The following is a 21227-nucleotide window of genomic DNA, read 5'->3' as shown; positions in this document are numbered from 1 at the left end:
TGATGGGTAGATGACTTTGAAATTGTAGTCCATTACATTAAATACAAATTATATGACAGAAATTGTAGTTAGTAACTAGTTAGTAAATCTAATGGATTACACATTTAAGTCATTTAACTTGTTGATCACATAGATTTGAATAGGATTACTCTGTACCACATTAATATAAAAACAGAAAGAAAGTTTCATTCTTTGCTATCCACAAAATAAAATGCATCAAACATCACATTACGTCAAGGTTTCTGAAAGTAGAGTTAGTGATTTTATAAAAAGCTAATACTTCTATAATAAAGTAAAATATTTGACTATACATTTAATTTTAAGATTAAGATTTAAGTAAAACACTTACTAAAAACAGATACATTAGTAGTTTATTTGTTTACCTGCATGTCAACATAATGAGAAATATAAAAGAGAAAATAGAAGAATTCATTAAATTAGGAATAATTAACTGTCTGAATAACTGAAAAAAAAAATGTTGTAATCACTAAAAACTGTAGTCTGATTATGAGCATATAGATAGATAGATAGATAGATAGATAGATAGATAGATAGATATTCTTGTGCCATGGCTGCAAGCTAATCTGGACACACTGATACCAAATATTGCAGTGTAACTAGTTGCCGCTTACCACTCTCAGGGGTAGATTGCTAAAGACGGGAAAGAAGCCTCAATCTAGACCATCAGATCAATTTTCACTGAACCCTGAATATTTCATGCAGCAAGTCTTACAGTAGAAACCCAGATGGGCTATTGAAATGGAAAAGCTACATGTCCATAACTCACACCCCTCCTTTCACCCAAAGGGACAAGCTTCAAGAATGATGTCTGGATCATGTTTCTGGTCACACCAACCATGTGGTTTATGTAACCTCATGGCACTGAGAAGCCGTTCCGTAGAGCAGCAGTAAATTCAGATATGTGATTGCTACGCTATTATGGTTATGATGCAAAGAGTTATTATAACAAATCTCAGTGTTCAAGAGTGTTTGGAGGATGGACTTAGTCTGATGTAACCGATCCCAAAAGAGCGCGGGAAGTTTGATTCTACATCTTGCCAGAATTTAACCTCCCAGTGTCATTGATATTTATATACTGATCCAATTTATAGCACAAATGACGATTTCTTATGTTTTGTAAGTAGTTACATATATTATTGTGTTATTTGTATTCAACTGTATTAATTAATTAAGCTAAATCTAATTATTTATAAATGAAAACTGGACAGCAGCATTTCAATTAAACAATTAAAACGTTATAAATTAAATAAAAATAGTAATTATTAAATATCCCCTCTCTGAATTGGTAAACCTCGGACGAGAATCAATTTACTTAGTAGTAATTTTTAGAAATGTTTTAAAGAATTTCACCAAACTTCAGTGTTGCACATGCCACTGTGTCTGAGTGAATGAATGTATGCATGTATAATTTGCGATTTCATTTATTGATGTAAATATAATCGCGAAGTGTGATAAAATCCTAAATTAGAGTTGACATAAATAAATCTTTATTATTTTCAATAAAGCCAATAAAGCAAAATTGAATTTTATATTACAAACCCACACATCCATAAAACCTGTTTAATGGCTGAGAGCAACCTGCTGATATTCCTGATTGAGGCGGTCAGTGGAGCGGAGGGTACTTCTTTTTACCAAAGGTATATTTAAAGATGTAATTATTAATAATCACAGGTTAAACTACTATGTTATTGTATATAGTAATTCTCCTTAGATGCTGCTTAATTTTTATTAAGTTTATGTCACGAACAAGGCGAATTGTTGCGTTGAATAAACTTTACTTAAAACTTAAAGGTCTGCGGAAAGGAAAGAGTGTAAAAAATTAATCAATTAAATAATTATTTAAATTATATGTAATTAATACTGTAACTATGTTGATGTACGAAAGTGCACATAAAAATGTGCTGTGCCATTTATTGAACCATAGCTTCAGTTTGAGTTTTGTTCTTTTTTTTTCAGTTTACCAAACTGTATCTTATAAATGTGCATGAAATGTTTAAAAGTGATGCGTTTACAGGATGAGCAATGAGTCTTTTTTATTCATGTTAATTATTTGCGCTGAACTGAAGAATTTCTAGTTTGAACATTTTCTGTTCATTAGAATCAACGACATTCTATGTGACTGTAAATTTCATCTAAAACATATATCATTTATCCACAATTAAACTATATTAACACCGTTAATGTTTAGTTTAGTTTTAAACCTAAAATTTCACTGATATATAAAAAAAAAAAAATTGAACTTGTCTCTAACACACCAGATTCCACAAAATGAGAATATGAACACCGTCACATGAGTATATTTGAATTAGTAAATACTGAAATTAACATCTCAAAAACTTAGACTCCACATGACACTGGAAAGTTTAGATACATGTATATATTAATACATCCTTTTCCTTCGACATACTGAAACATGGGCTCTAGTAGCCTGCTGGTTACTCGAAGAGGAAAATAGGGAAGTCTGTCATAATACGCCTTCGCCTGCCAACTTAAAAGGCTTGTTGAGAAATTACTCCCTCTAACCGGGAGTGTCTTGGGTCCAGTGACCCGCATCGGACTGGAGTCTCATAATCTCATGACATAAAACACTTTCCTACGACAGCAGGGACGCGCTGGACCGGCAAGTACATGGAATAATATTGGCGCTTTCATTTCGCTTTACTTTCGTTGTTTGGTTTGCGTTCACTGAGGTTCGCTTCATAGTGCATGTACGAGCGGCATTTCGCTGATCATTTTATCAAGTTTAATCCGGATTTAGGGTGAAGTAGCTCACGGGTTCCAGACAACCTGGCTCCAGTCGTCTAATCTATGGGCTGAGGGGCTGTCCGTTCGGGCAACGAGACAGGTGTAAATCTCTTTGACAATCTTTGCTTTTTGATTGCAAGAGTCATATCTGCAGGGTAGGGAATGGATCTGAAATGGATCATTAAAACGTTGGTCACATTTGTTGCTTGTTTGCTGATGCTGATTGCTGTCTACCCGTTACAATAAAATTAGAAGTTGTGATGTGAGGATCATCTATTAGCCTTCAACGGCGAAAAACGCTATTTGATTAGTTGGTATGTCAATAAATTTATTCATTAATTTAAAAAATGTGTGTTCATTGTATAATTTTAGAATGATTCGATTAGAGCACAGTCTTCATTTTTGAAAGTGGACATCATGTAAACGCTAACATTAAACTCAGCATTTAGCTGATGTAACAGTCATCAAAGCAAGTTTAAGTCAGCTTCAATTGTTTATCATTTGCGTTGACTTTTAACACCAACTGGTAGTTTGCTATACAGCAAACCATCACCAGCATCCTTAATGTATTTCAGAAGTTATACTGAATTACACAATCACGCTGTTAACTGCTTCTCATTCATCTTTATGGACTCTAAACAGAATGCCGCAGACACTGTCCTCATTCACTAATTTCTTTCCACTGTTAATGTAGCTTGCATTTCGTGTGTGTGTGTGAGACAGAGAGAGAAAGAGAGAGAGAGAGAGAGAGAGAGAGAGAGAGAGAGAGAGAGAGAGAGAGTTCGGTGCCATGCTTGATTAGGGCTTGCCCCCTAAAGATGGCGAGAAAAATGAGATAATGAGGTCCTGCGATTACGTTTTTCCCATGGACTGGAGCTGTCGCCAGTTCACAAAACCACACTGTACACAGGCACAGCGATACTCACTTCTCATTTAACACACACAAAAGCTGATCCCCAACAACAAACTGGGGACTGGGAACAAATCATATAATGTCCACCCTTATCCAATCGCCACTAATTAACTGGAATCCCACCTTCCTCGTTCATACAGTGACCAATTAATTTTCTATGTATGTCAAAGGTCCATAGGCCACAGTCGGTCGTCAAGGATATTTGTGAAGCTCTGCAGCCTCTTTGTGGGCCGTGGATCTTATTAGTACATGACCCCGGTGCCGAAAGGTTACGGACTCTGGAAAACCAGAATGTTTCCTAATCGGGTTTTAATTTTGTTGAAGGGTGCGTTGGGTGTTTGAATGGGATGTGCATGTTGAAATCAGAGAAACTATGAATTTGTTTGTTTTGATTGGAGAGTCAAACACAATTATGTTGTATTATATGTGAACCCACATGCAGGTGGTTACTGAAAGGTCTATAAATGGGTATTCCGAATCTACTAAACATTTAAATACTAGTTTGTTTGTTTGTTTGTTTATGCACGTTTCTCAAAAGCATGGACATCTAGGACTAAAACTGTCGTAAATTCGGATCTTGCTTCGACGGTTATTAGAGAAAAAGGAAAACTTAAAAGATTTAATGCAATGCGAAGTCAGTGCGCAATATATACGGGAAATCAAAAGTACAGGTTAAAACACTAATCCAGAAAATAATTTGCAGTGCATTCAACGTGATAGGCCTACATTTTCATGACACCCAATAAGATCTAATGTAGGCCTGCTGTGAATAGTATGAGCATCCAGTTCCAGTAGGGAGATATAATATGGTCAATACTGATAGTAATTTGAAAAAGAAAACGTAAAAATCATCGTAGAAACTGAGTGAACCTGTGCTAAACAATCGCTTCCCACTTTCGCTTCTCATTTTTTCTTACATTGCCAAGTTAAAAAATTGCTCCAGTTGTAGGTTATGATATGACATGGCAGTCACATATTGCTTGATGGCAATTACTGTACATGAACAGAGTGCTTAGACTATGAACCACATCATCCATGAATAATGAAGGTGCTTCCCTGTATGCCTCCCGTAAGTTAACAATATACAGATCTCAAATGGAGGCTAAAACTAGGGGTGCCCTTCCCAAAAGCATCGTTAGCTAACTATGGTCAGAGGTTCCATTTAACTCAATTGATAAGGACGGAACTTGCGACCATAGTTGCTTTTTGGAAACGCACCCCGGATCTAAAATGTCACCTGCACGTAAGTATTTTATGATTAGGCACTTTCGTACAATTTCATACAATGTGTGTTTTAAATACAGTTTGTGTATTTAATAATAATAATAATAATAATAATAGGCCTATTAATGATAAATAAGCATGAAGTTGCACCCCAACTCCACCAATTTGCAAAAACGTTTCATGAGCCTTTGTTGCCTATTTCGCTGTTTGGTAGTGTTTTCACGCTGTACTCTGGTGGTAGAAACGTTTGAAGATGTTGGCCTTCAACATCTTTTAATTTGAAATCTCTCTTAAGGAGATGCTTAAGTTTCATTTAGTAGTCAATATACAGTATTTAGTAAAGCCATTTGAACTCAAATTAAGTTTATAAAGCATAAAATATTGACCTTTGTGTGGTTTGGATGCTGCGTTGCAAAAGACCTGTCCTACACAATTGTATGTGAGTCCCATCTAGTTGTTAAAGGAATTAAAACACTCTGTATCCCGTTTTGTGTGTCAGTGAAAAACTATAAGTCACCGGCGCTTGGCTGTTTATATTGCACGTTTAGACGAGTGAAGCTATTTCTTTAGTTCGCTTACATCTTATTTGGCGCTTTCTGCTCCAATCAGGTTCGCTGGAGTCCGAAACACTCCCCCTCTTCATGCAAAACAGCTGTGGGAACTTTAATAGATGAAAGCTCAAAACCGCAATCGACTTCCTTTTGTTTTCAAGAAGTCACTTTACTTCAGCCGTACTGAAAATAGACATTCAAACCCTTTAAGATAAAGTGAGCACTGGAGATCAAATTGCTTTCTTAACACGCCTTATAACATATATTTAGAGATCACGATACTACATATAGGCTAATGATACTTTTCACACATACGGACAAAGGCATTGATGTGTATTTGAAATTTAAAATACCTAAAGAGGCTTTCTTTAATGACGTGACATTCTAAAAGACTTACCAGAATAATTACCAGAATAGACTTACCCCCCAATAGTCTATGTTATTATACTCCTTGGAGAACATAGGCTAGAATTATTAAAAGAGGTAGATTATTTTATGATAGATTTCAGAGTTACTTATCACTGAAATGAATGGTGCGGGAAGTAATGGATGAATTCCTGTGCAACAGTTCATTTTTAACTTTATATAATAAACAGATAGTTATAATGGACACATGTGGCAATTTAAGCAACACCTAACAGAAAGTACAATATACAACATACACTTCACTCTAGAGCAGATTACACTGATTATGAAGGATAAAGGTATTACGGCCTCAAGAAGCTTCATTATAAGAACAAATATTTACCCTGTACATAACAAGATTAGATTATACTGCTTTTAAATTAGCTAATCAGTGTAATAATTACAGTGACCCGCTCTAGCTGCCATGTGTCATCAGTCATGTATTAAGGACAGTATCCTAGGACGTTTTTGCCATTCATACTCTGGAATTTCATATTTAGCTTGCTTATAATTTTATTCTCCTGATCCAGTAGGGACAGTCCAGAATTTGTATATGCTATAAAGGACATGACTTAAAAAAATAAATACACCATCCTCACCACAACATTTCTGTAGCATTTATGAAATAAAAATGTGGTAGTGCTGGAAAGAAATCCAAACTTGACAACCCTGCAGTGAATTTACAAGAATTTCTCTGTAGTAAATACCAAATCACTGTAGTTCAAGTACAAATTTGAGGCACAAGGGAAGTTTCCATTGACTGGAGCGTTTCTGTGATCTAAACCTTCAGACCAGAGGATCTCTTTGTTTATCATCTCATCTGAATGAAATTTCAGTGAGTGTGTGCTTATAGTTGTGTGTCATTTAGAATAACATTTTTTTAGAATAACAAAATTCATGACCAGAAAGTGTCAGACATTAATGACTCAAACGTCATTAAAACCACGACAGATTCTCTGCCTGAAAAAAGTATATGTTGTACTGCATCACAATCCAGTTCTAATCTAACTTCTGTGTGCCATTATATATTAAAAAAAAATAATAATAATTCTGTCAATGGGAAAACTTCTGAATACCTCAGAAGAATGCAAAGGATTTGTCTGTCTGGTATGTATTTACATTCCTTTAAGATTTAGAAACCCCCTTATGGAGCTACTGCATCACGTATAAACCTCAATGGATTTGTTCACAGATTAAATCAAGAAAAACATTCCAAAATATCTGTTGCAAGTTTTGCGCAAATTGTGAAAATGCCGGGCTCAGTTTAATGAAAAAAAGGACTGAACCAGGTAATGATAAATGTTTTAGCGGATTCAGTTAATGAGTTTTTGACTTTCTCCATTAATCAGCATTATTGTTTTAAATTAAAAAAGAAAGGAGGAGCACTGTCAAAGGATCTGTCATTGATCTATCCTGCATCTTTGCTTGTAATCTGAGAAACATAACCTGTACAACTTTACATAATATATTGACCGATCTCTAGAGGTTGCATTTAATTAACTTGGTAGCCACTGAAAATAACAAAAACACCACTGTAATACTCTGATCTCATCCTTGTACATCAGTTTGAGATGAATATTCAAAATAAATTAACCCCCAGGCAAAAACAGAGAAATCAGCAGATCAAGCTGCTGATGCGCCATCACTACAGTCGGGAGAGCAGCGATGATACAAATCATAGTGTCAGGTTTTGGACACATTGTAATTTCTGTTAAGTCAATTAAACATTTTTAAAGGAAATAAATGAAATATTTTATTGGATTTGTTTACAATTAACAAACACGTATAGAATAATTACGCTTATGGGTCTTACACACGACCGCGATCACATAGGTTATCTAGGAGAAATACTATCTCAGAATCCTAATCATAAATAGGACATCAGACTGCATTCCACAGTGTTGATTTCATGACCTGCATAAGCAGTCCATCAGGGTAAAAAGCGTTTTGTAAAATGTACATATTAGCAAAAAAACACACAGACGCATTGGGACCAAGGGACTAATTATCTCACACCCTTTTGTTTAATACTGATATTTGTTCATTCTCTTTGCCTATAGCTAGTATGCATTAAAAGGCAAGGTGCTTGTTATTGCGTAATTGTTTATTAGAACCAGTTTAAACCTGCGCAGAACAGATATACCTTTTTGGGAACACATAGTTTAACATAAGCAGTGACAGGAGTATTTGGCCACTTGATGAAGGGTGATAAATGTTACAAACTGGTTCTCTGCTCTGCTGACTAGATAATTGAGTCAGTGTTTAGGCACTGTTGAACTCAGATGTCTGTCCACGACCCTCTGTTGTTTACGTGCGAATTAATCCAGTGTTTTGTGTCGGGCGCCAGTGTTCGGCTACTGCACAGACATTGACAAACAGGACAGATCAGTGAGCTCCGTTCACTTATCGCCAAAACAATGTAACATGCGACCTGTCTGCGGCATTTCGAAAGAGAAAATTGAGCAAGAAACTGATAATTGAGTGAAAACAACAGCCTGTTCTCAAAATATACAGCTTATTTAATCTAATCACATCTTCCTTCATTTATATTTTAAATAAAGCGAATTTGGTGGAAAGTATTTGCCAGTGATTTAAAAGCGACCTTTCTCATCCATTTCGACCTTTCATCCATACTTTAGCTATCTTATATATATATATATATATATATATATATATATGACTCACATCAGAGAAATATTTGTATAGTTAAGCTTAAGCTGGTTGTGGTGGTGGTGGGGCGGTATAATATGAATACAAAGTCATAACCCGATAGATATTATATAAAATAAACTGCAGTGCATTTTAATTAAATCTTGCTGACTGACAACAGAATGCGGCACTATATGGTTAGATATGTATTGTCCTGGTCACAATAGACAATATGGAATCCACACCTTGAAATTTTTAAATCATAATAATACAAATAAAAAGCTTAAGAATTGTACAGATAATTCACGATTATTCGCAGCACAACACTTTACTGGAACAAAGCTTAATTCCCACACAACATTAACGCTGATCATCTACAAGATCTCCAAATTAATAATTTGCATCTCTTATCTAATAGCAGAAATTATTTTGACGCGCCGGTCTGTTTCTCGTTGCATTTTTCAGGTAAAATAGGCGTCTGGAGCGATATATGATCTTCTGTGCGCGAAAAGAGGCCAACAGTGACGCTGTGCGCACGAGACTTGGAAGTTCAGCTTCTCTGGGTCCCACAGACCGACAGATGCGTGTCCTAATGATGTTGACATATTCACACAACATTGAGCGAGGCAGCGCTGTTTCGCGGCAGCAATAGAGTTCTCAAACACCTTTTTATAAGTCTGAAGTCTTTCCCCTCCACCCGACCTGTTAAAACCACGCCTACAGAGCAACACAATTGGTCCGAAAGCGTCAAAGAGCCAATCAACAGAGAGCTGCTGCTCGAAACATGCAACACATCCACACTGCTGAAGCCTATGGAGTTCAGAAGCACTGGGAATATCTCTGTGCTGGACCCTGTTCTCCGCATATCTGCTGAAATGTGTGTGCGCGTGAAAGGGCGAGAGAGAAAGTGTGTGTGTGAGCGTGTGAAGGTGTATACCTCCAACAAGTAAAGACAGAGGAATTATTCCGAGGCAACGAAATATTTCAACACATCTCTTTGGCAGGACTCGGGACGATCTTATTATTACCGGAATGTCTGTTTTAAAGAAATCTAAAGGAACCCGACTTACGCCGCCAGCAGCCGTACAGTGACTCGGTCGACTTTAATTTCATTGTTTTATTTCTATTTTCTCGGTTTCATAGCGCACTGACACAAGACAAACGGCAGCCGCGAAGATTAATGGATAGCCATTTCTCACTTTCTCTTTTAGATACTTTGTTGGAATCTAGCTAGAGAAACAATTAAGAGACTCACACACCGAGGCGTCGCAGGGAAGCTGGACTTGGTGAAGGACTTCTCCGGCGCAGACATTTAGCTGATTGTACCTCCAGACGCTCGATTTAAGAAACACCGCATCTGCTATCTGGACTTGAATGAACTTCCCGATGAGAGATCCAGTTATTCAAGGATCCAGTATGGCATATCACCCGTTTTTACCTCACCGGGGTCCGGAATTTGCCATGAGCGCAATGCTGGGTCACCAGCCGCCCTTCTTCCCGGCCCTGGCACTGCCACCTAACGGCTCCCTGTCCCTGCCCGGGGCGCTGGGCAAACCAATAATGGAGCAGCTGATGGGCGCAGCAGAGACCGGCCTTCACTTCTCCTCACTGGGACACCAAGCCGCCACCGCGCATCTCCGGCCTCTGAAGACACTTGAGCCCGAGGAGGAGGTTGAAGACGACCCCAAAGTTCACCTCGAAGCCAAGGAACTCTGGGAGCTTTTTCACAAGCGCGGCACAGAAATGGTTATCACCAAATCTGGAAGGTAAACTGGAATTTTCAATAAATCAGCTGAGCTTCGAAGTTAATAAAGTGAAACAAAATCCGAGATTATGGTTGTTATGAAACATGAATTCTGATCGATTTATTGATCTGAGTGACTCACAGATTTCTTTAGAGGAGGACATGTGTCAGTTATGGGTTCAAATGCTTTGAACAACGTATAAAATACAACCTAACTTGAATTAGGCCTATAAACGCCTAAATCTAAATTAATCGTTGTTAAATATATATATATATATATATATATATATATATATATATGAATGTAGACACTTGCACAATTCATTTAGTCACAAAGCTGAATTTAAACAGTGAAATACACAGATTGCATTATTATGTTATTCTGAAACTACATTCAGTGGTGTCAAATTAGTAAGGTTTGATTTGTAACTTTTTGTAATTTTGTAATTTGTAACTTTTGCCTTAACGTTAAGTTAAACCGTTAACCTTTTTATTATTGTTGTTGTTGTTTATTTATTTATTTATTTTGCACTCTGTTCAGATTTAGGGATATTTCACAAATTAGGGCTGATGGCTGGGCCTAGCCATTCGTCCCCATACAACACAATCTTTGAGGCGTTTACCCTTAATGTTTCTCTAGAAAGCAAACTTCAGCCAACTAGCAAAAGAATTATGCAGGATTTTGATCCATGATGTTGTACTGCGATAAAACACTGCTAATTCATCTCTGATCTTCTCTGCAGGCGAATGTTCCCTCCGTTTAAAGTAAGATGCACGGGCTTGGACAAAAAGGCCAAATATATTCTATTGATGGATATTGTTGCGGCTGATGACTGCAGGTATAAATTTCACAACTCTCGCTGGATGGTGGCAGGAAAGGCTGACCCCGAAATGCCAAAACGGATGTACATTCACCCCGACAGTCCGGCCACTGGCGAGCAATGGATGTCTAAAGTCGTCAATTTTCACAAACTTAAACTGACAAATAACATCTCCGACAAGCATGGATTTGTAAGTGCCAGTCAACTACGTCTTTTAAATGTATTATTATTAGTAGTAGTAGTAGTAGTAATAGTATTATTATTATGGTTGTTGTTTAAATACGTATGTTCAGTGCTTGCATGCATTTATAAGTATTTATCGTTACATTTCTAAAGACTTCGCACTGTCTTTCGCACTGACTTTTTTTTAAACATGTTGACATGATTGAATTTAATCTCAACTGTTCCTACACTCAAATACTGTCCGAGCAGGGGAAAAAAATGCAAGCTTCAACTTGTTAGTGAACTAGTATGCAGAAAGTGTTCCCAATAAATACGTATTAATATATGTGTGTGTGTGTGTGTATATATATATATATATATATATATATATACACACACAATATTTTTATATCTACACATTATTTTTATTTATTTTTATTTTTTATTTTTTTTACTCTTTATGAAAATGTTACTGAAAGGCAACAGTATTTTATAAAACGTCGGCCTTATTCATGTTTCAGACGATACTAAACTCCATGCACAAATATCAGCCAAGATTTCACATTGTGAGAGCCAACGACATACTGAAACTCCCATACAGCACGTTCAGGACCTACGTGTTCCCTGAGACAGATTTCATTGCTGTCACTGCCTACCAAAATGACAAGGTTGGTCATAGCTTTGTGTTGAATCTGAATGAACTGTTAACCTGTCATACCACTAAATACAAAATATTTAATAACATAAACCTTGGTAAGTAATGTTTGGTGCTTTCAGTACTTTTGTTTGAACATAGTTATAATGCAGTGCATTTCCATAATATACTTATTCTTAGATGTATCACTGTGGGGCCTACATCACATTACAAAGCCTTCACCCATGAACAGTAATACAGAAAATCATGTACTGCCTTATTCTTTCACTTTCTCTTATTTGACACACACACACAGGATTTCATGACCAAACTGTTAAAGATCTGAAAGTGTAACTCCTATAAATAAATGAAAGATAACCTGTGTCTGTGTGTGTGTGTGTGTGTGTGTGTGTGTGTGTGAGTGTGCATGAAAGAATGAGAAGAGGGAGGGAGGAAGGAAGGGAGGACTGGCTACAGAGGGAGGGACTGAAGAAGAGAAAAAGAGACTAAAAAATTTAATGTGTGTGTTAATTTATTAGAAAACAAAGATAACTTAACCCTTAGCAATCTAGGAATATAATGTTAAAGCACTAAATGCTTATGGGGTGACAGGGTGCGGAGTCTGAATTCATGTTGAGAGTCTGTAGATATAAAAAGGTTCTCAATATTTATGAGCTGGAAATGCCCCCGTGTTTCCTACAAATACCAAAGTTTGGGACAAGTCACTGCAGGCGTAATATGGGTATTTTAATACAGAACAAGCATATAGGCCAGCCCATTAAACTACCATCGTTTATCATAGTGAGTCATACAGCTATAGTGCGTTTTGAATGTTTTAATAGGCTGCAAATAATTGTCACCTAAAAAAAAAAAAAAAAACTTTGCATCTTTATTCATGTTATATTGTTTGCATGTTATTACATTTCAGATAACACAGCTGAAAATTGATCACAATCCTTTTGCAAAAGGATTTCGTGACACTGGAAATGGGAGACGCGAAAAAAGGTACGACTGAACGGACTGCTTATACCCTGTAGCTACAGTAGCATTCCACAGCACTTTCAAATTCAGGACCTTTTTAGTTATTATAGCAGCAAGTTCGGTTTTCATGCATTTACATGAACGTATTTTAATCGTAAAAAGTACAATGAATAACTCAGGTACACGATGTTAAGTCTTATTTTACTCTAATGCAAATAGAAGGTTGTGTACACTGAGATCTTTCTCAATTTTGCTGTCTTACTATTTAATACAGAAAACAGCTGGCTCTGCAATCGATGCGATCGTATGAGGAGCAACAGAAAAAAGAAAACGGGACGTCAGACGATTCCTCAGGCGAACAAGTGTCCTTTAAATGTTTTCGCCAGACTTCGTCTCCTGCGGTCTCAACTGTTGGCCAGAATAACTTAAAAGGTATGATAGTCAGACAAGCCGTGTGTCCATTTGATAAATAAGTTGATAAGTAAATACAAGTGGTATTTACTTTCGGATCAAAACCTTTTTTATACGATTGTCCTAAGAAATATGACTGCAATGACAATTGAATCGTCCACTTATTTCTCAGGATGATAATGCAAATATTTTTTGTGGAAAACTGCTAATTTGAGAGCGACATTAGCTAATTTGTTTTGTCCTAAAAACGAAAAAGCATTTTAAAACTAATTAACAAACGATACATTAAAATCTGTTGCAACAAAAACCCAAAATACCCCATACATATTACTTTGTTTGTATGGCACTAAATTGGTGTTTATTTCATGCGCAATTTGTATGTCCTACTCTTTTTTACTCTTTTATTTATTTACTGTTTTACTGCTTTTAAACGATATGCATGTGTCTTCCTGTCTAAAAAAGTGAAATGCAAGTATCAAATATAAACTTTAATTTAGATTTCCATGATTAAACAGTAAGTGGTCTTAAAATGTTCCTGAACTGTCTTTTGCTTCAAAATATTTTTTTTTCTCATAGATTTTTGTGACAGTGATGAAGATAGCGATGAAGAAGACAAAGATGTTAATGTGAAAGAGGGGCCAGACTCGAGCAAAATTTCCACCACGACTGAGGACTCCAAGGATCACGATGCGAGTTTAAGCAAAAGTCTGCTTGGGGAAAGTGACTCTGTCGGTCGGAGAACTGAAAAAATACGAGCGGACTCACGGCAGAGCCCCATCACGCTCATTTCTAGCACCACTCGGTCCGGTGAGGAACTCAAAAGTCCGGGCCGGGAACAGACCAAAACAGACGACTGCCGGACCGTGAGCAAAGAAAATTACATGCCATTGACTGTCCAAACAGATGGCGCTGCGCACTTAAATCAAAGCCACTTGCACAATTTCGGATTTCCGCCGGGTTTGGCCGGGCAGCAGTTTTTCAATCACTTGGGTGGTGCCCATCCGTTTCTCTTACACCCCAGTCAGTTCAATATGGGAGGCGCTTTCTCAAACATGGCCGCAGGGATGGGCCCCATACTGGCAGCAGTTTCCTCCGGAGGGGTCAGTTCAATGGACACGAGCAGCATGCCATCACCCTCGCAAAGCCTGACGGGGGCACCGTTGCCCTTCCACCTACAGCAACATGTCCTGGCGTCGCAGGTAAGCCTGTTAATGATGATTATCAGTGACATCCATGTTATCGATGCCTTACCCATTATGAAAAGTGGTTTATGAACGCTCTTAAGTATTGTAGTGATTTTGTGGCAACATTTAAGACTTCTGGAAAAAAATGAGGTGTGGCGTATCTTGCACTCTTTAATGGTCTTTGTTTCAGAGTCCATAAATTGTCAGCAAATATAGAACAACTGACAACTGTTGCTCGAGATTAGCAATAAAGCTGTTCTTGACGGATGTGTGCAGACAGCAATATGTCGCAATTAATTTGTAAAAAAAAGAGAAAGCTGTAAAATATTATTTTTGTCACTGACATTATATATATATATATATATATATATATATAAAAAAATGGTAACAGTAGCATTTAAATTGTTGAATAATTGAGTAATTTGTTTTATTCAAGTCAAAGTTAAGTTTGCAGTGAATGAGTCTAAATCACAATGTGTGCGTTTATGGGTTAAATCTGATAGAAATCGATCTTTAAGCTAACAATTGCAAGTTATATTTTACAGCATACACACTACAGGCCATAATATCGCTCTGAAAAAAAAATGTATGTGTGTCCAAGGAAAATAACTTAATATAAATTAGATACAAGGAAACGGAAAAGCATAACATGTTTGTGACCTCTGGTGTTGACGGAGAAACTACAGCATTTTATATATCTCCCTTTGGTTGCCACTGACGTATGAATCCAAAAGTCAGTTCAGACATATTGCACAATGAGGACAATGTGTATGATCAACACAAAATGTTTCAGTTACTTATTCTGATATGTATCTATCTGTCTATCTATCTATCTATCTATCTATCTATCTATATATCTATCTATATGTAGGGTCTGGCTATGTCTCCTTTTGGTGGTCTTTTCCCGTATCCTTACACATATATGGCCGCCGCTGCAGCTGCTTCATCCGCTGCCTCTTCATCAGTCCATCGTCATCCGTTTCTAAACGCGGTGCGGCCCCGGTTAAGGTACAGCCCTTACTCTTTACCGAGCGTCCCCGACAGCACTTTGCTTACAACGGCTGTCCCACCCATGGCGAGCAGTGCCATCGATCTGAAGGGAGACGGGATGACCACAAGTCCCACTTCAGCTGCTCTGGACTCTGAGGTCACCAGCCGCTCGTCTGGTTCAGTGTCACTGTCACCAAAAACCTGCGCCGAGAAAGATTCCAGCACCGAGTTACAGAGCATCCAGCGCCTAGTCAGTGGACTTGAATCCAAACCGGACAGAGCGCGCAGTGTGTCTCCATAGCGTGCTGCGCTTGAGTGGCACATCGTGGAACGTTGAAGACATTGACAGATCTACAGGTCACGTACGACGATTAACCCGTTTACAATACGGACCTGCATCGGACAGAAAGTTTAGACTCAAAATGCACTTTGGTAAAACAAAAATAAACACGTAAAATGTATGTTGTTCTTTTGTTAAATTAAAACATTAACTTTATTTTTCCCCCACCATTTTGAATACCATAGAAGTATTGAACAGTGAACAGTTTGGCAAGGACGTCAGAGACTGAATCAAGCTGCTGCTCCTCTTTATGTTATACGTCAGGGTGACAATGATTTGATTTAATTTAATATGCACTCTGAATAGAATCTTACTTTATTTCATATTTCTTTATCGGATGTGTTAGAAAACATATTAATTAAATTAATAAATTACCGGAGGCATATTGCATGTCAAAGACCAGACTTAACGTAATCAAGACTGCTGTTTTTGAGTAAATGTTTTAGTCTGTATTGTTCGAAGCGCAAATTCACCAAGAACGAAATCTACACTACAGTTTCAAGAATATTTTGCAATATGACTATGTATATATATATATATATATATATATATAGTCTCTCTCTTTTTTCCCCTTTTTCTTCTTTTTTTTTCAAACTTTATATTGTTTTATTCTTTTTTTCAAAGTTGGCAATGAGTCCACCGATTAATCATTTGATTATCTAACAGACGCGGTACTAAAATTGCTTATAAAATACAACTTCGAGATGAACTGGGAAAAGGGATCATATGGATCAAAATGGATCATATGGTTATAAATACAAATGTAAATAACGATATATATATAACATATTTATGTAATTATTTCATATGAATATTGCTTGTAAATACAACTGAGGTTCCTTGTTTGTTTGTTTGTTTGTTTGAGGGAGCTTAACTTAATTTATTGTTGACATATGTGTAAAATAGTTTGTGAACATTTTCCTTGTCGATTACGTTCTCATTTGCGTCCTCCAGACTCTGGATTCCACCCGTAACACCACAGTGCTAGTTCCTCTAGCAGAAAAAATAATGTGCCATCGTTTTGATTAACTGTTGTGTAAGTGCTTTGGTTCAAACAAATTAAAGGCGATAACACAATGCATCAATGGCTTGAAAGTAATGACACTTTTCTTTCACAGCAACTAAAATGCTTTAGTCCAAGTGTGTGTTTAAATTAACTTTTTGTGACCTATGAGCCTAAACTGCCAAAAATAAAGTGCAGAAAAGCGTAAGGAAATAAAGATTTTCCATTGTGTTCCCAATGTGTTCGGACTCCAGCTTACTTAATTTATATCATTTACGATCTGAAGACGAAAAGTCTTAAAACATGATAACCACTTGAAATAGACAATTAAAAACTGGTTTATATTTCTCTGAAATTTCGAACTGCACGATTACAATGCGCACACAGAATTGCGTACAACCAAATTAGCCAAATTAAGTAATACTCAAAATAAAGTGATTTTCTTCTTTTTCAAATAAAAAGCATTCATTCAAATGTAGATCTAGAGGTGGGTAACTACTTTTCGATAATGAGGGATATTCCCAAACAAAAAAAAGTAGGGAAAGTGAGAGTATTAGCACATCTCGAGCTGTCATAGAATGAATTTATCCCTGCACAATAGGCTGTGACAAAGCTTTATAAGGCCCGTCGTGCATGTTTATGTGGACTGGCGTGAACCTGAAAGAATGTAAAATAACTTGACTGCCCACTCTGTGGAGCCTCAAGTCAGAGTTTATCAAGAGTATATCTTTATTTGTATAAAGTACGGTTAATAAGTAACTGCATTGGCGCTGAAGAACAGTGGTAAACACCACGTAAACTATCGCAATTGCTCCTTCTATTGCTCACCTGGCGCCTTCGTTATCAGAACAGTGTTTATTACGCGGCGGCGACGGAGCGTCTGAGTTCTTCTGTTGATAAAGTCAAACCTGTCGCCACCCAGCGGTCACAGGGCAAAGTATATGTCAGAGAGCAAAGTGTAATTTTCATACATGCTTATAAACATACATACAAAAATGTTCTCGCCAGTGTTTACTTTGAAAAAAAGGTATTATTATTTAATAGTTTATGTGAAGGAGATTATTATGTCCATTTGCTAATACAGATAATGTACTGAGCGACACGAAAGACTCTGAGAACTGTAATACAACAATTAAGAATCATAGTGGATTCTAACATTAATGTATCGCTGTACGGCTGAACTTCTCTTTAGGTAAATAGTGCAGAAGGGTTTCAACGTTGCGGTGCTTGGCTAATATTATGCTATCAAAACGATACAACAGTAGTCGAAATCTGTCAAGGTAAGGACAACCGTCCCGTGTTTTATGTCGAAAAGTACAATGAAAAATTTAAAAGACAGAAAAGCATATTTAAAATATATGAATGTTAGATTACAGACATGGCCAATGTTTCATAAATGTTTAGTTTAATTAAAATGAAAACTGGTGGAAGGATGTTTTAAAGGAATAGTTGACCAAAAAGTGCTAATTCGGTCGGTCCATACCAGAATGCATTTCTTTTTCCTTGGGAACACAAAAGATGTGTCTGTTTTTTCATTTTTATTTATTTATTTTATTTTTTTCTGTTTATACAGTGAAAGTCAAATGAGTCGAATGTTGTTTTAAAACCAGCGTTCTTCAAAATAACTTAGTTTGTGCTCGCAGGAGAAATAAAGTAATGTTTGGGTGAGCATATGATAGAATTTACACCTAGACAGCCCTATAGTCAAAATATCTTAAAGTGCTATTTTGTTTATTAATAATGGAATGCATAATAATACAGATAGGTCAACCATAACATCAAAAAATAACATAAATTGAGAATACGACAAATAGATAGCATAAATTTGTAAACCAAAGCAGAATATGCAGAATATGGACTTTGTTATTAAACAATTCTCAATTGATTCGTATTTGATTGATTACCAATAATAATAGCTTCCAGCTAAATATTAAACAAAGAATGAACAATGCCAGCCTATAACACATTATTGAACCCGTGACTCGGACAGCCTACGCTGATTACGGTTTGATTGCAAAATCATTCGTTATGTTGAAGTGTAAGGCGTAAAATGCAAATTTTTAACGTTGCATAACCAGCATAATTTATTAGAATGGTCATTTGTTATAAAGATTCATGTATCTTGAAAATAAGTACCAAGAACATTTTTAAACCTGGTGCTGATCAGCGTTATTTAAGCGCCATCCACTGGTGATCTAAGGTTATGGGAACCACCATTTTTACTTTAATTCTCTGAGACCGATAGCGTTTTTGAGGGAAAACCTCCTGTTTAATACCCCATTATACATAGCTACAAATAATTTATTTATTCATTTATTTATTGTTGTGTCAGAACTTCACAGGTATCCATACATATTTAGAATATTTTGATATTCTTTCTGTAACTTCTGTAGCAAAACTGAGTTTTTCTGTTTTGTTTTTCTCCTTAATTAACCCAATTAATCTTTGTTAATTTCCATAGTGTTTGGTATTATGGCATTATATTTCTAAATTGCTTTCTTTTAAACTGTATTGGGGGTAAATCGGGTAAAAGGCGAGTTACGTTATCAGATTACTTTTTCAAGTAATTAGTAAAGTAACATTACTTTTTCTTAAGATTTTTTTTGCTCAAGATTTTTGACTGGCAGCTCTCCTGTTCCCATGTTGAGAGAAATTGGGAGTAAGTGCAGAGGTGTTGTGTTAACCTGCAATAATTAAATGTCAACACAAAAATCCTTTATGTATTTAATTCCTTCACCCTGAGGCTTATGTTAATAAGCCTTATTAACATAATGTTAATAATTAGAATGTTACTCCCTGTTTTACATACAAATGATAATCCTTGCAGCAACTGAACAGCTTCAAAGTGTCCATTAATCTGCAGAATAATGGTTCATCTTGCTGTATAAGGTAATCCTATGCACAGTTGATCATAGCTGTTAAACAGCTAGTTTAACCAAAATTTAAATTATATTACCGTTTTGTGCCCACTGACTTTAACTGTATGGACAAAAAGCATATTTCTCAAAATATCTTCTTTAAAAAAGTCACAGTTGTGGAACAGAATGGAGGGAGAGTAAATGATGGCATGAATTCTCTCTCTTTTTTTTATGTTCCCTTTAATATTGACGTTTCTACCACACCCAGATGTGGGAAATGTTCATGGTTGCCATACAAACACACACTTTGCACTCAGTAGCCAACAAGTTGCCACAGATGACTCACACGGGTTCACAGGCATAAAGACATTCGCACCAGTGACTAATTTTCTATATTCCTCAATATGCACATATCTATAAAAGCATGTGATATTTACACCTCCACCCCTGCTCACGGCTAAACATGTTACAGTTCCACTTCATACTTCTCCAGCCAGCGGTAGCTGATAGATTGCAACAGTCTGGTCTTTCATGTGGCATTCAGACTTAACACACTCATAGAGCTGATTTGGCAAGTGATCAAAAGACACTGAAATCTGCTGTAACAGAAGACTGCAGTTAACTCCTTCATCTGAGAGCTATGGCTGCTCACGAATGGTGATTTGTATTACAACATGTTAAGCAAGAGGGTTTTTTTTTTCTTTTCTTTTCTTTTCTTTTTTTGAGTAACTTAAATTCTAGACTATTTTTATGTACTCTCCAATAGTTCCGCTGACTGCAAACAGTTGCTGAACATGCAAAAATAGTACTATTTCTAAAATAAGAGACATTATTCTGATGAATTTTATTCATATATATCTGTAAATTTTTAGTAAGCACATATTTTGTTCAGATCATTGAGGATGTGGTAGAAAAATACTTACATTTCAGCTTTTGCACATGGATGTATGAAATACTCTCTTCAGGTATTTTATTTTTAAACAGTGTTGCATGATCAAAACAGTTGTTCACAGCTTTTGTCCTTTTCAGTTGTCTGTAGCCACCATCTCTATTCAGCATTATATATACTAGGTGCTTTACTTCACTTAATCCAGAATGCTTCACTTAATCCACTGCAGCACACTTATATACGTATACTAAAAACAACAACAACAACAACAACACAGATATAGTGTTGTTTAGTTAGTATAAAGTATTCCCCCCATCAACCCCTGGATAACAAAATTCCTCTTCATTTACAGATTTTGGCAATCAAACTCTACACCAAGGGTGAAGTGGGTTTAATCCAGTGGTTTTCAGTTGTTCCAGTCCTCAGTTCAGTTTGTATATCTGCCTTATCTGACAGAGCAAGTTCAATTCAGCTCTCTGCTGAGGAGCTGATGATTTAAACCATGTGTGAAACTAAGGGTACATAGAACATTTACTCTACTGTGAGTCTCCAGAACCACTGCTTTAATGTGTATTTTAGTTTAAAAAAAAACAAAAAGACATATAAATGTGATATATAGAGGTGCTTGTTCAGGGTAGGTGGCTGTTTCTGTGGGATTCAAGAGACAGAGTCTCTATAGTGTAGAGGTTTATTATTCATCCA

At 36.5% G+C, this 21227-nt stretch overlaps 1 protein-coding gene across 1 annotated transcript; it reads left to right on the top strand.

Annotated features, from left to right (window-relative positions):
* Window positions 1-2656: 2656 nt before the first annotated feature.
* Window positions 2657-16856, top strand: tbx3a (T-box transcription factor 3a). Its single transcript, XM_051111047.1, has 8 exons — window positions 2657-2866; window positions 8974-10274; window positions 10996-11263; window positions 11757-11903; window positions 12798-12874; window positions 13125-13282; window positions 13838-14460; window positions 15317-16856. Exons 2-8 carry the CDS (start codon window positions 9883-9885, stop codon window positions 15734-15736), a joined length of 2085 nt encoding a protein of 694 aa, XP_050967004.1. The 5' UTR covers window positions 2657-2866; window positions 8974-9882; the 3' UTR covers window positions 15737-16856.
* The last annotated feature ends 4371 nt before the right edge of the window (window positions 16857-21227 follow it).

Source organism: Labeo rohita, chromosome 5 (assembly GCF_022985175.1).
Source record: "Labeo rohita strain BAU-BD-2019 chromosome 5, IGBB_LRoh.1.0, whole genome shotgun sequence".
Lineage (NCBI taxonomy): Eukaryota > Metazoa > Chordata > Actinopteri > Cypriniformes > Cyprinidae > Labeo > Labeo rohita.
The sequence above is the reverse complement of the archived record's forward strand: the minus strand, read 5'-3'. Positions and strand labels throughout refer to the sequence as shown.

Bases quoted from the DNA above. Each gene is read 5' to 3' on its own strand.
- tbx3a (XM_051111047.1), top strand. From the start codon at position 9,883: ATGAACTTCCCGATGAGAGATCCAGTTATTCAAGGATCCAGTATGGCA. The intron at 11,264-11,756 runs GTAAGTGCCAGT...TTCATGTTTCAG, and splicing joins TCTCCGACAAGCATGGATTT to ACGATACTAAACTCCATGCA. The intron at 13,283-13,837 runs GTATGATAGTCA...TTTTTCTCATAG, and splicing joins TGGCCAGAATAACTTAAAAG to ATTTTTGTGACAGTGATGAA.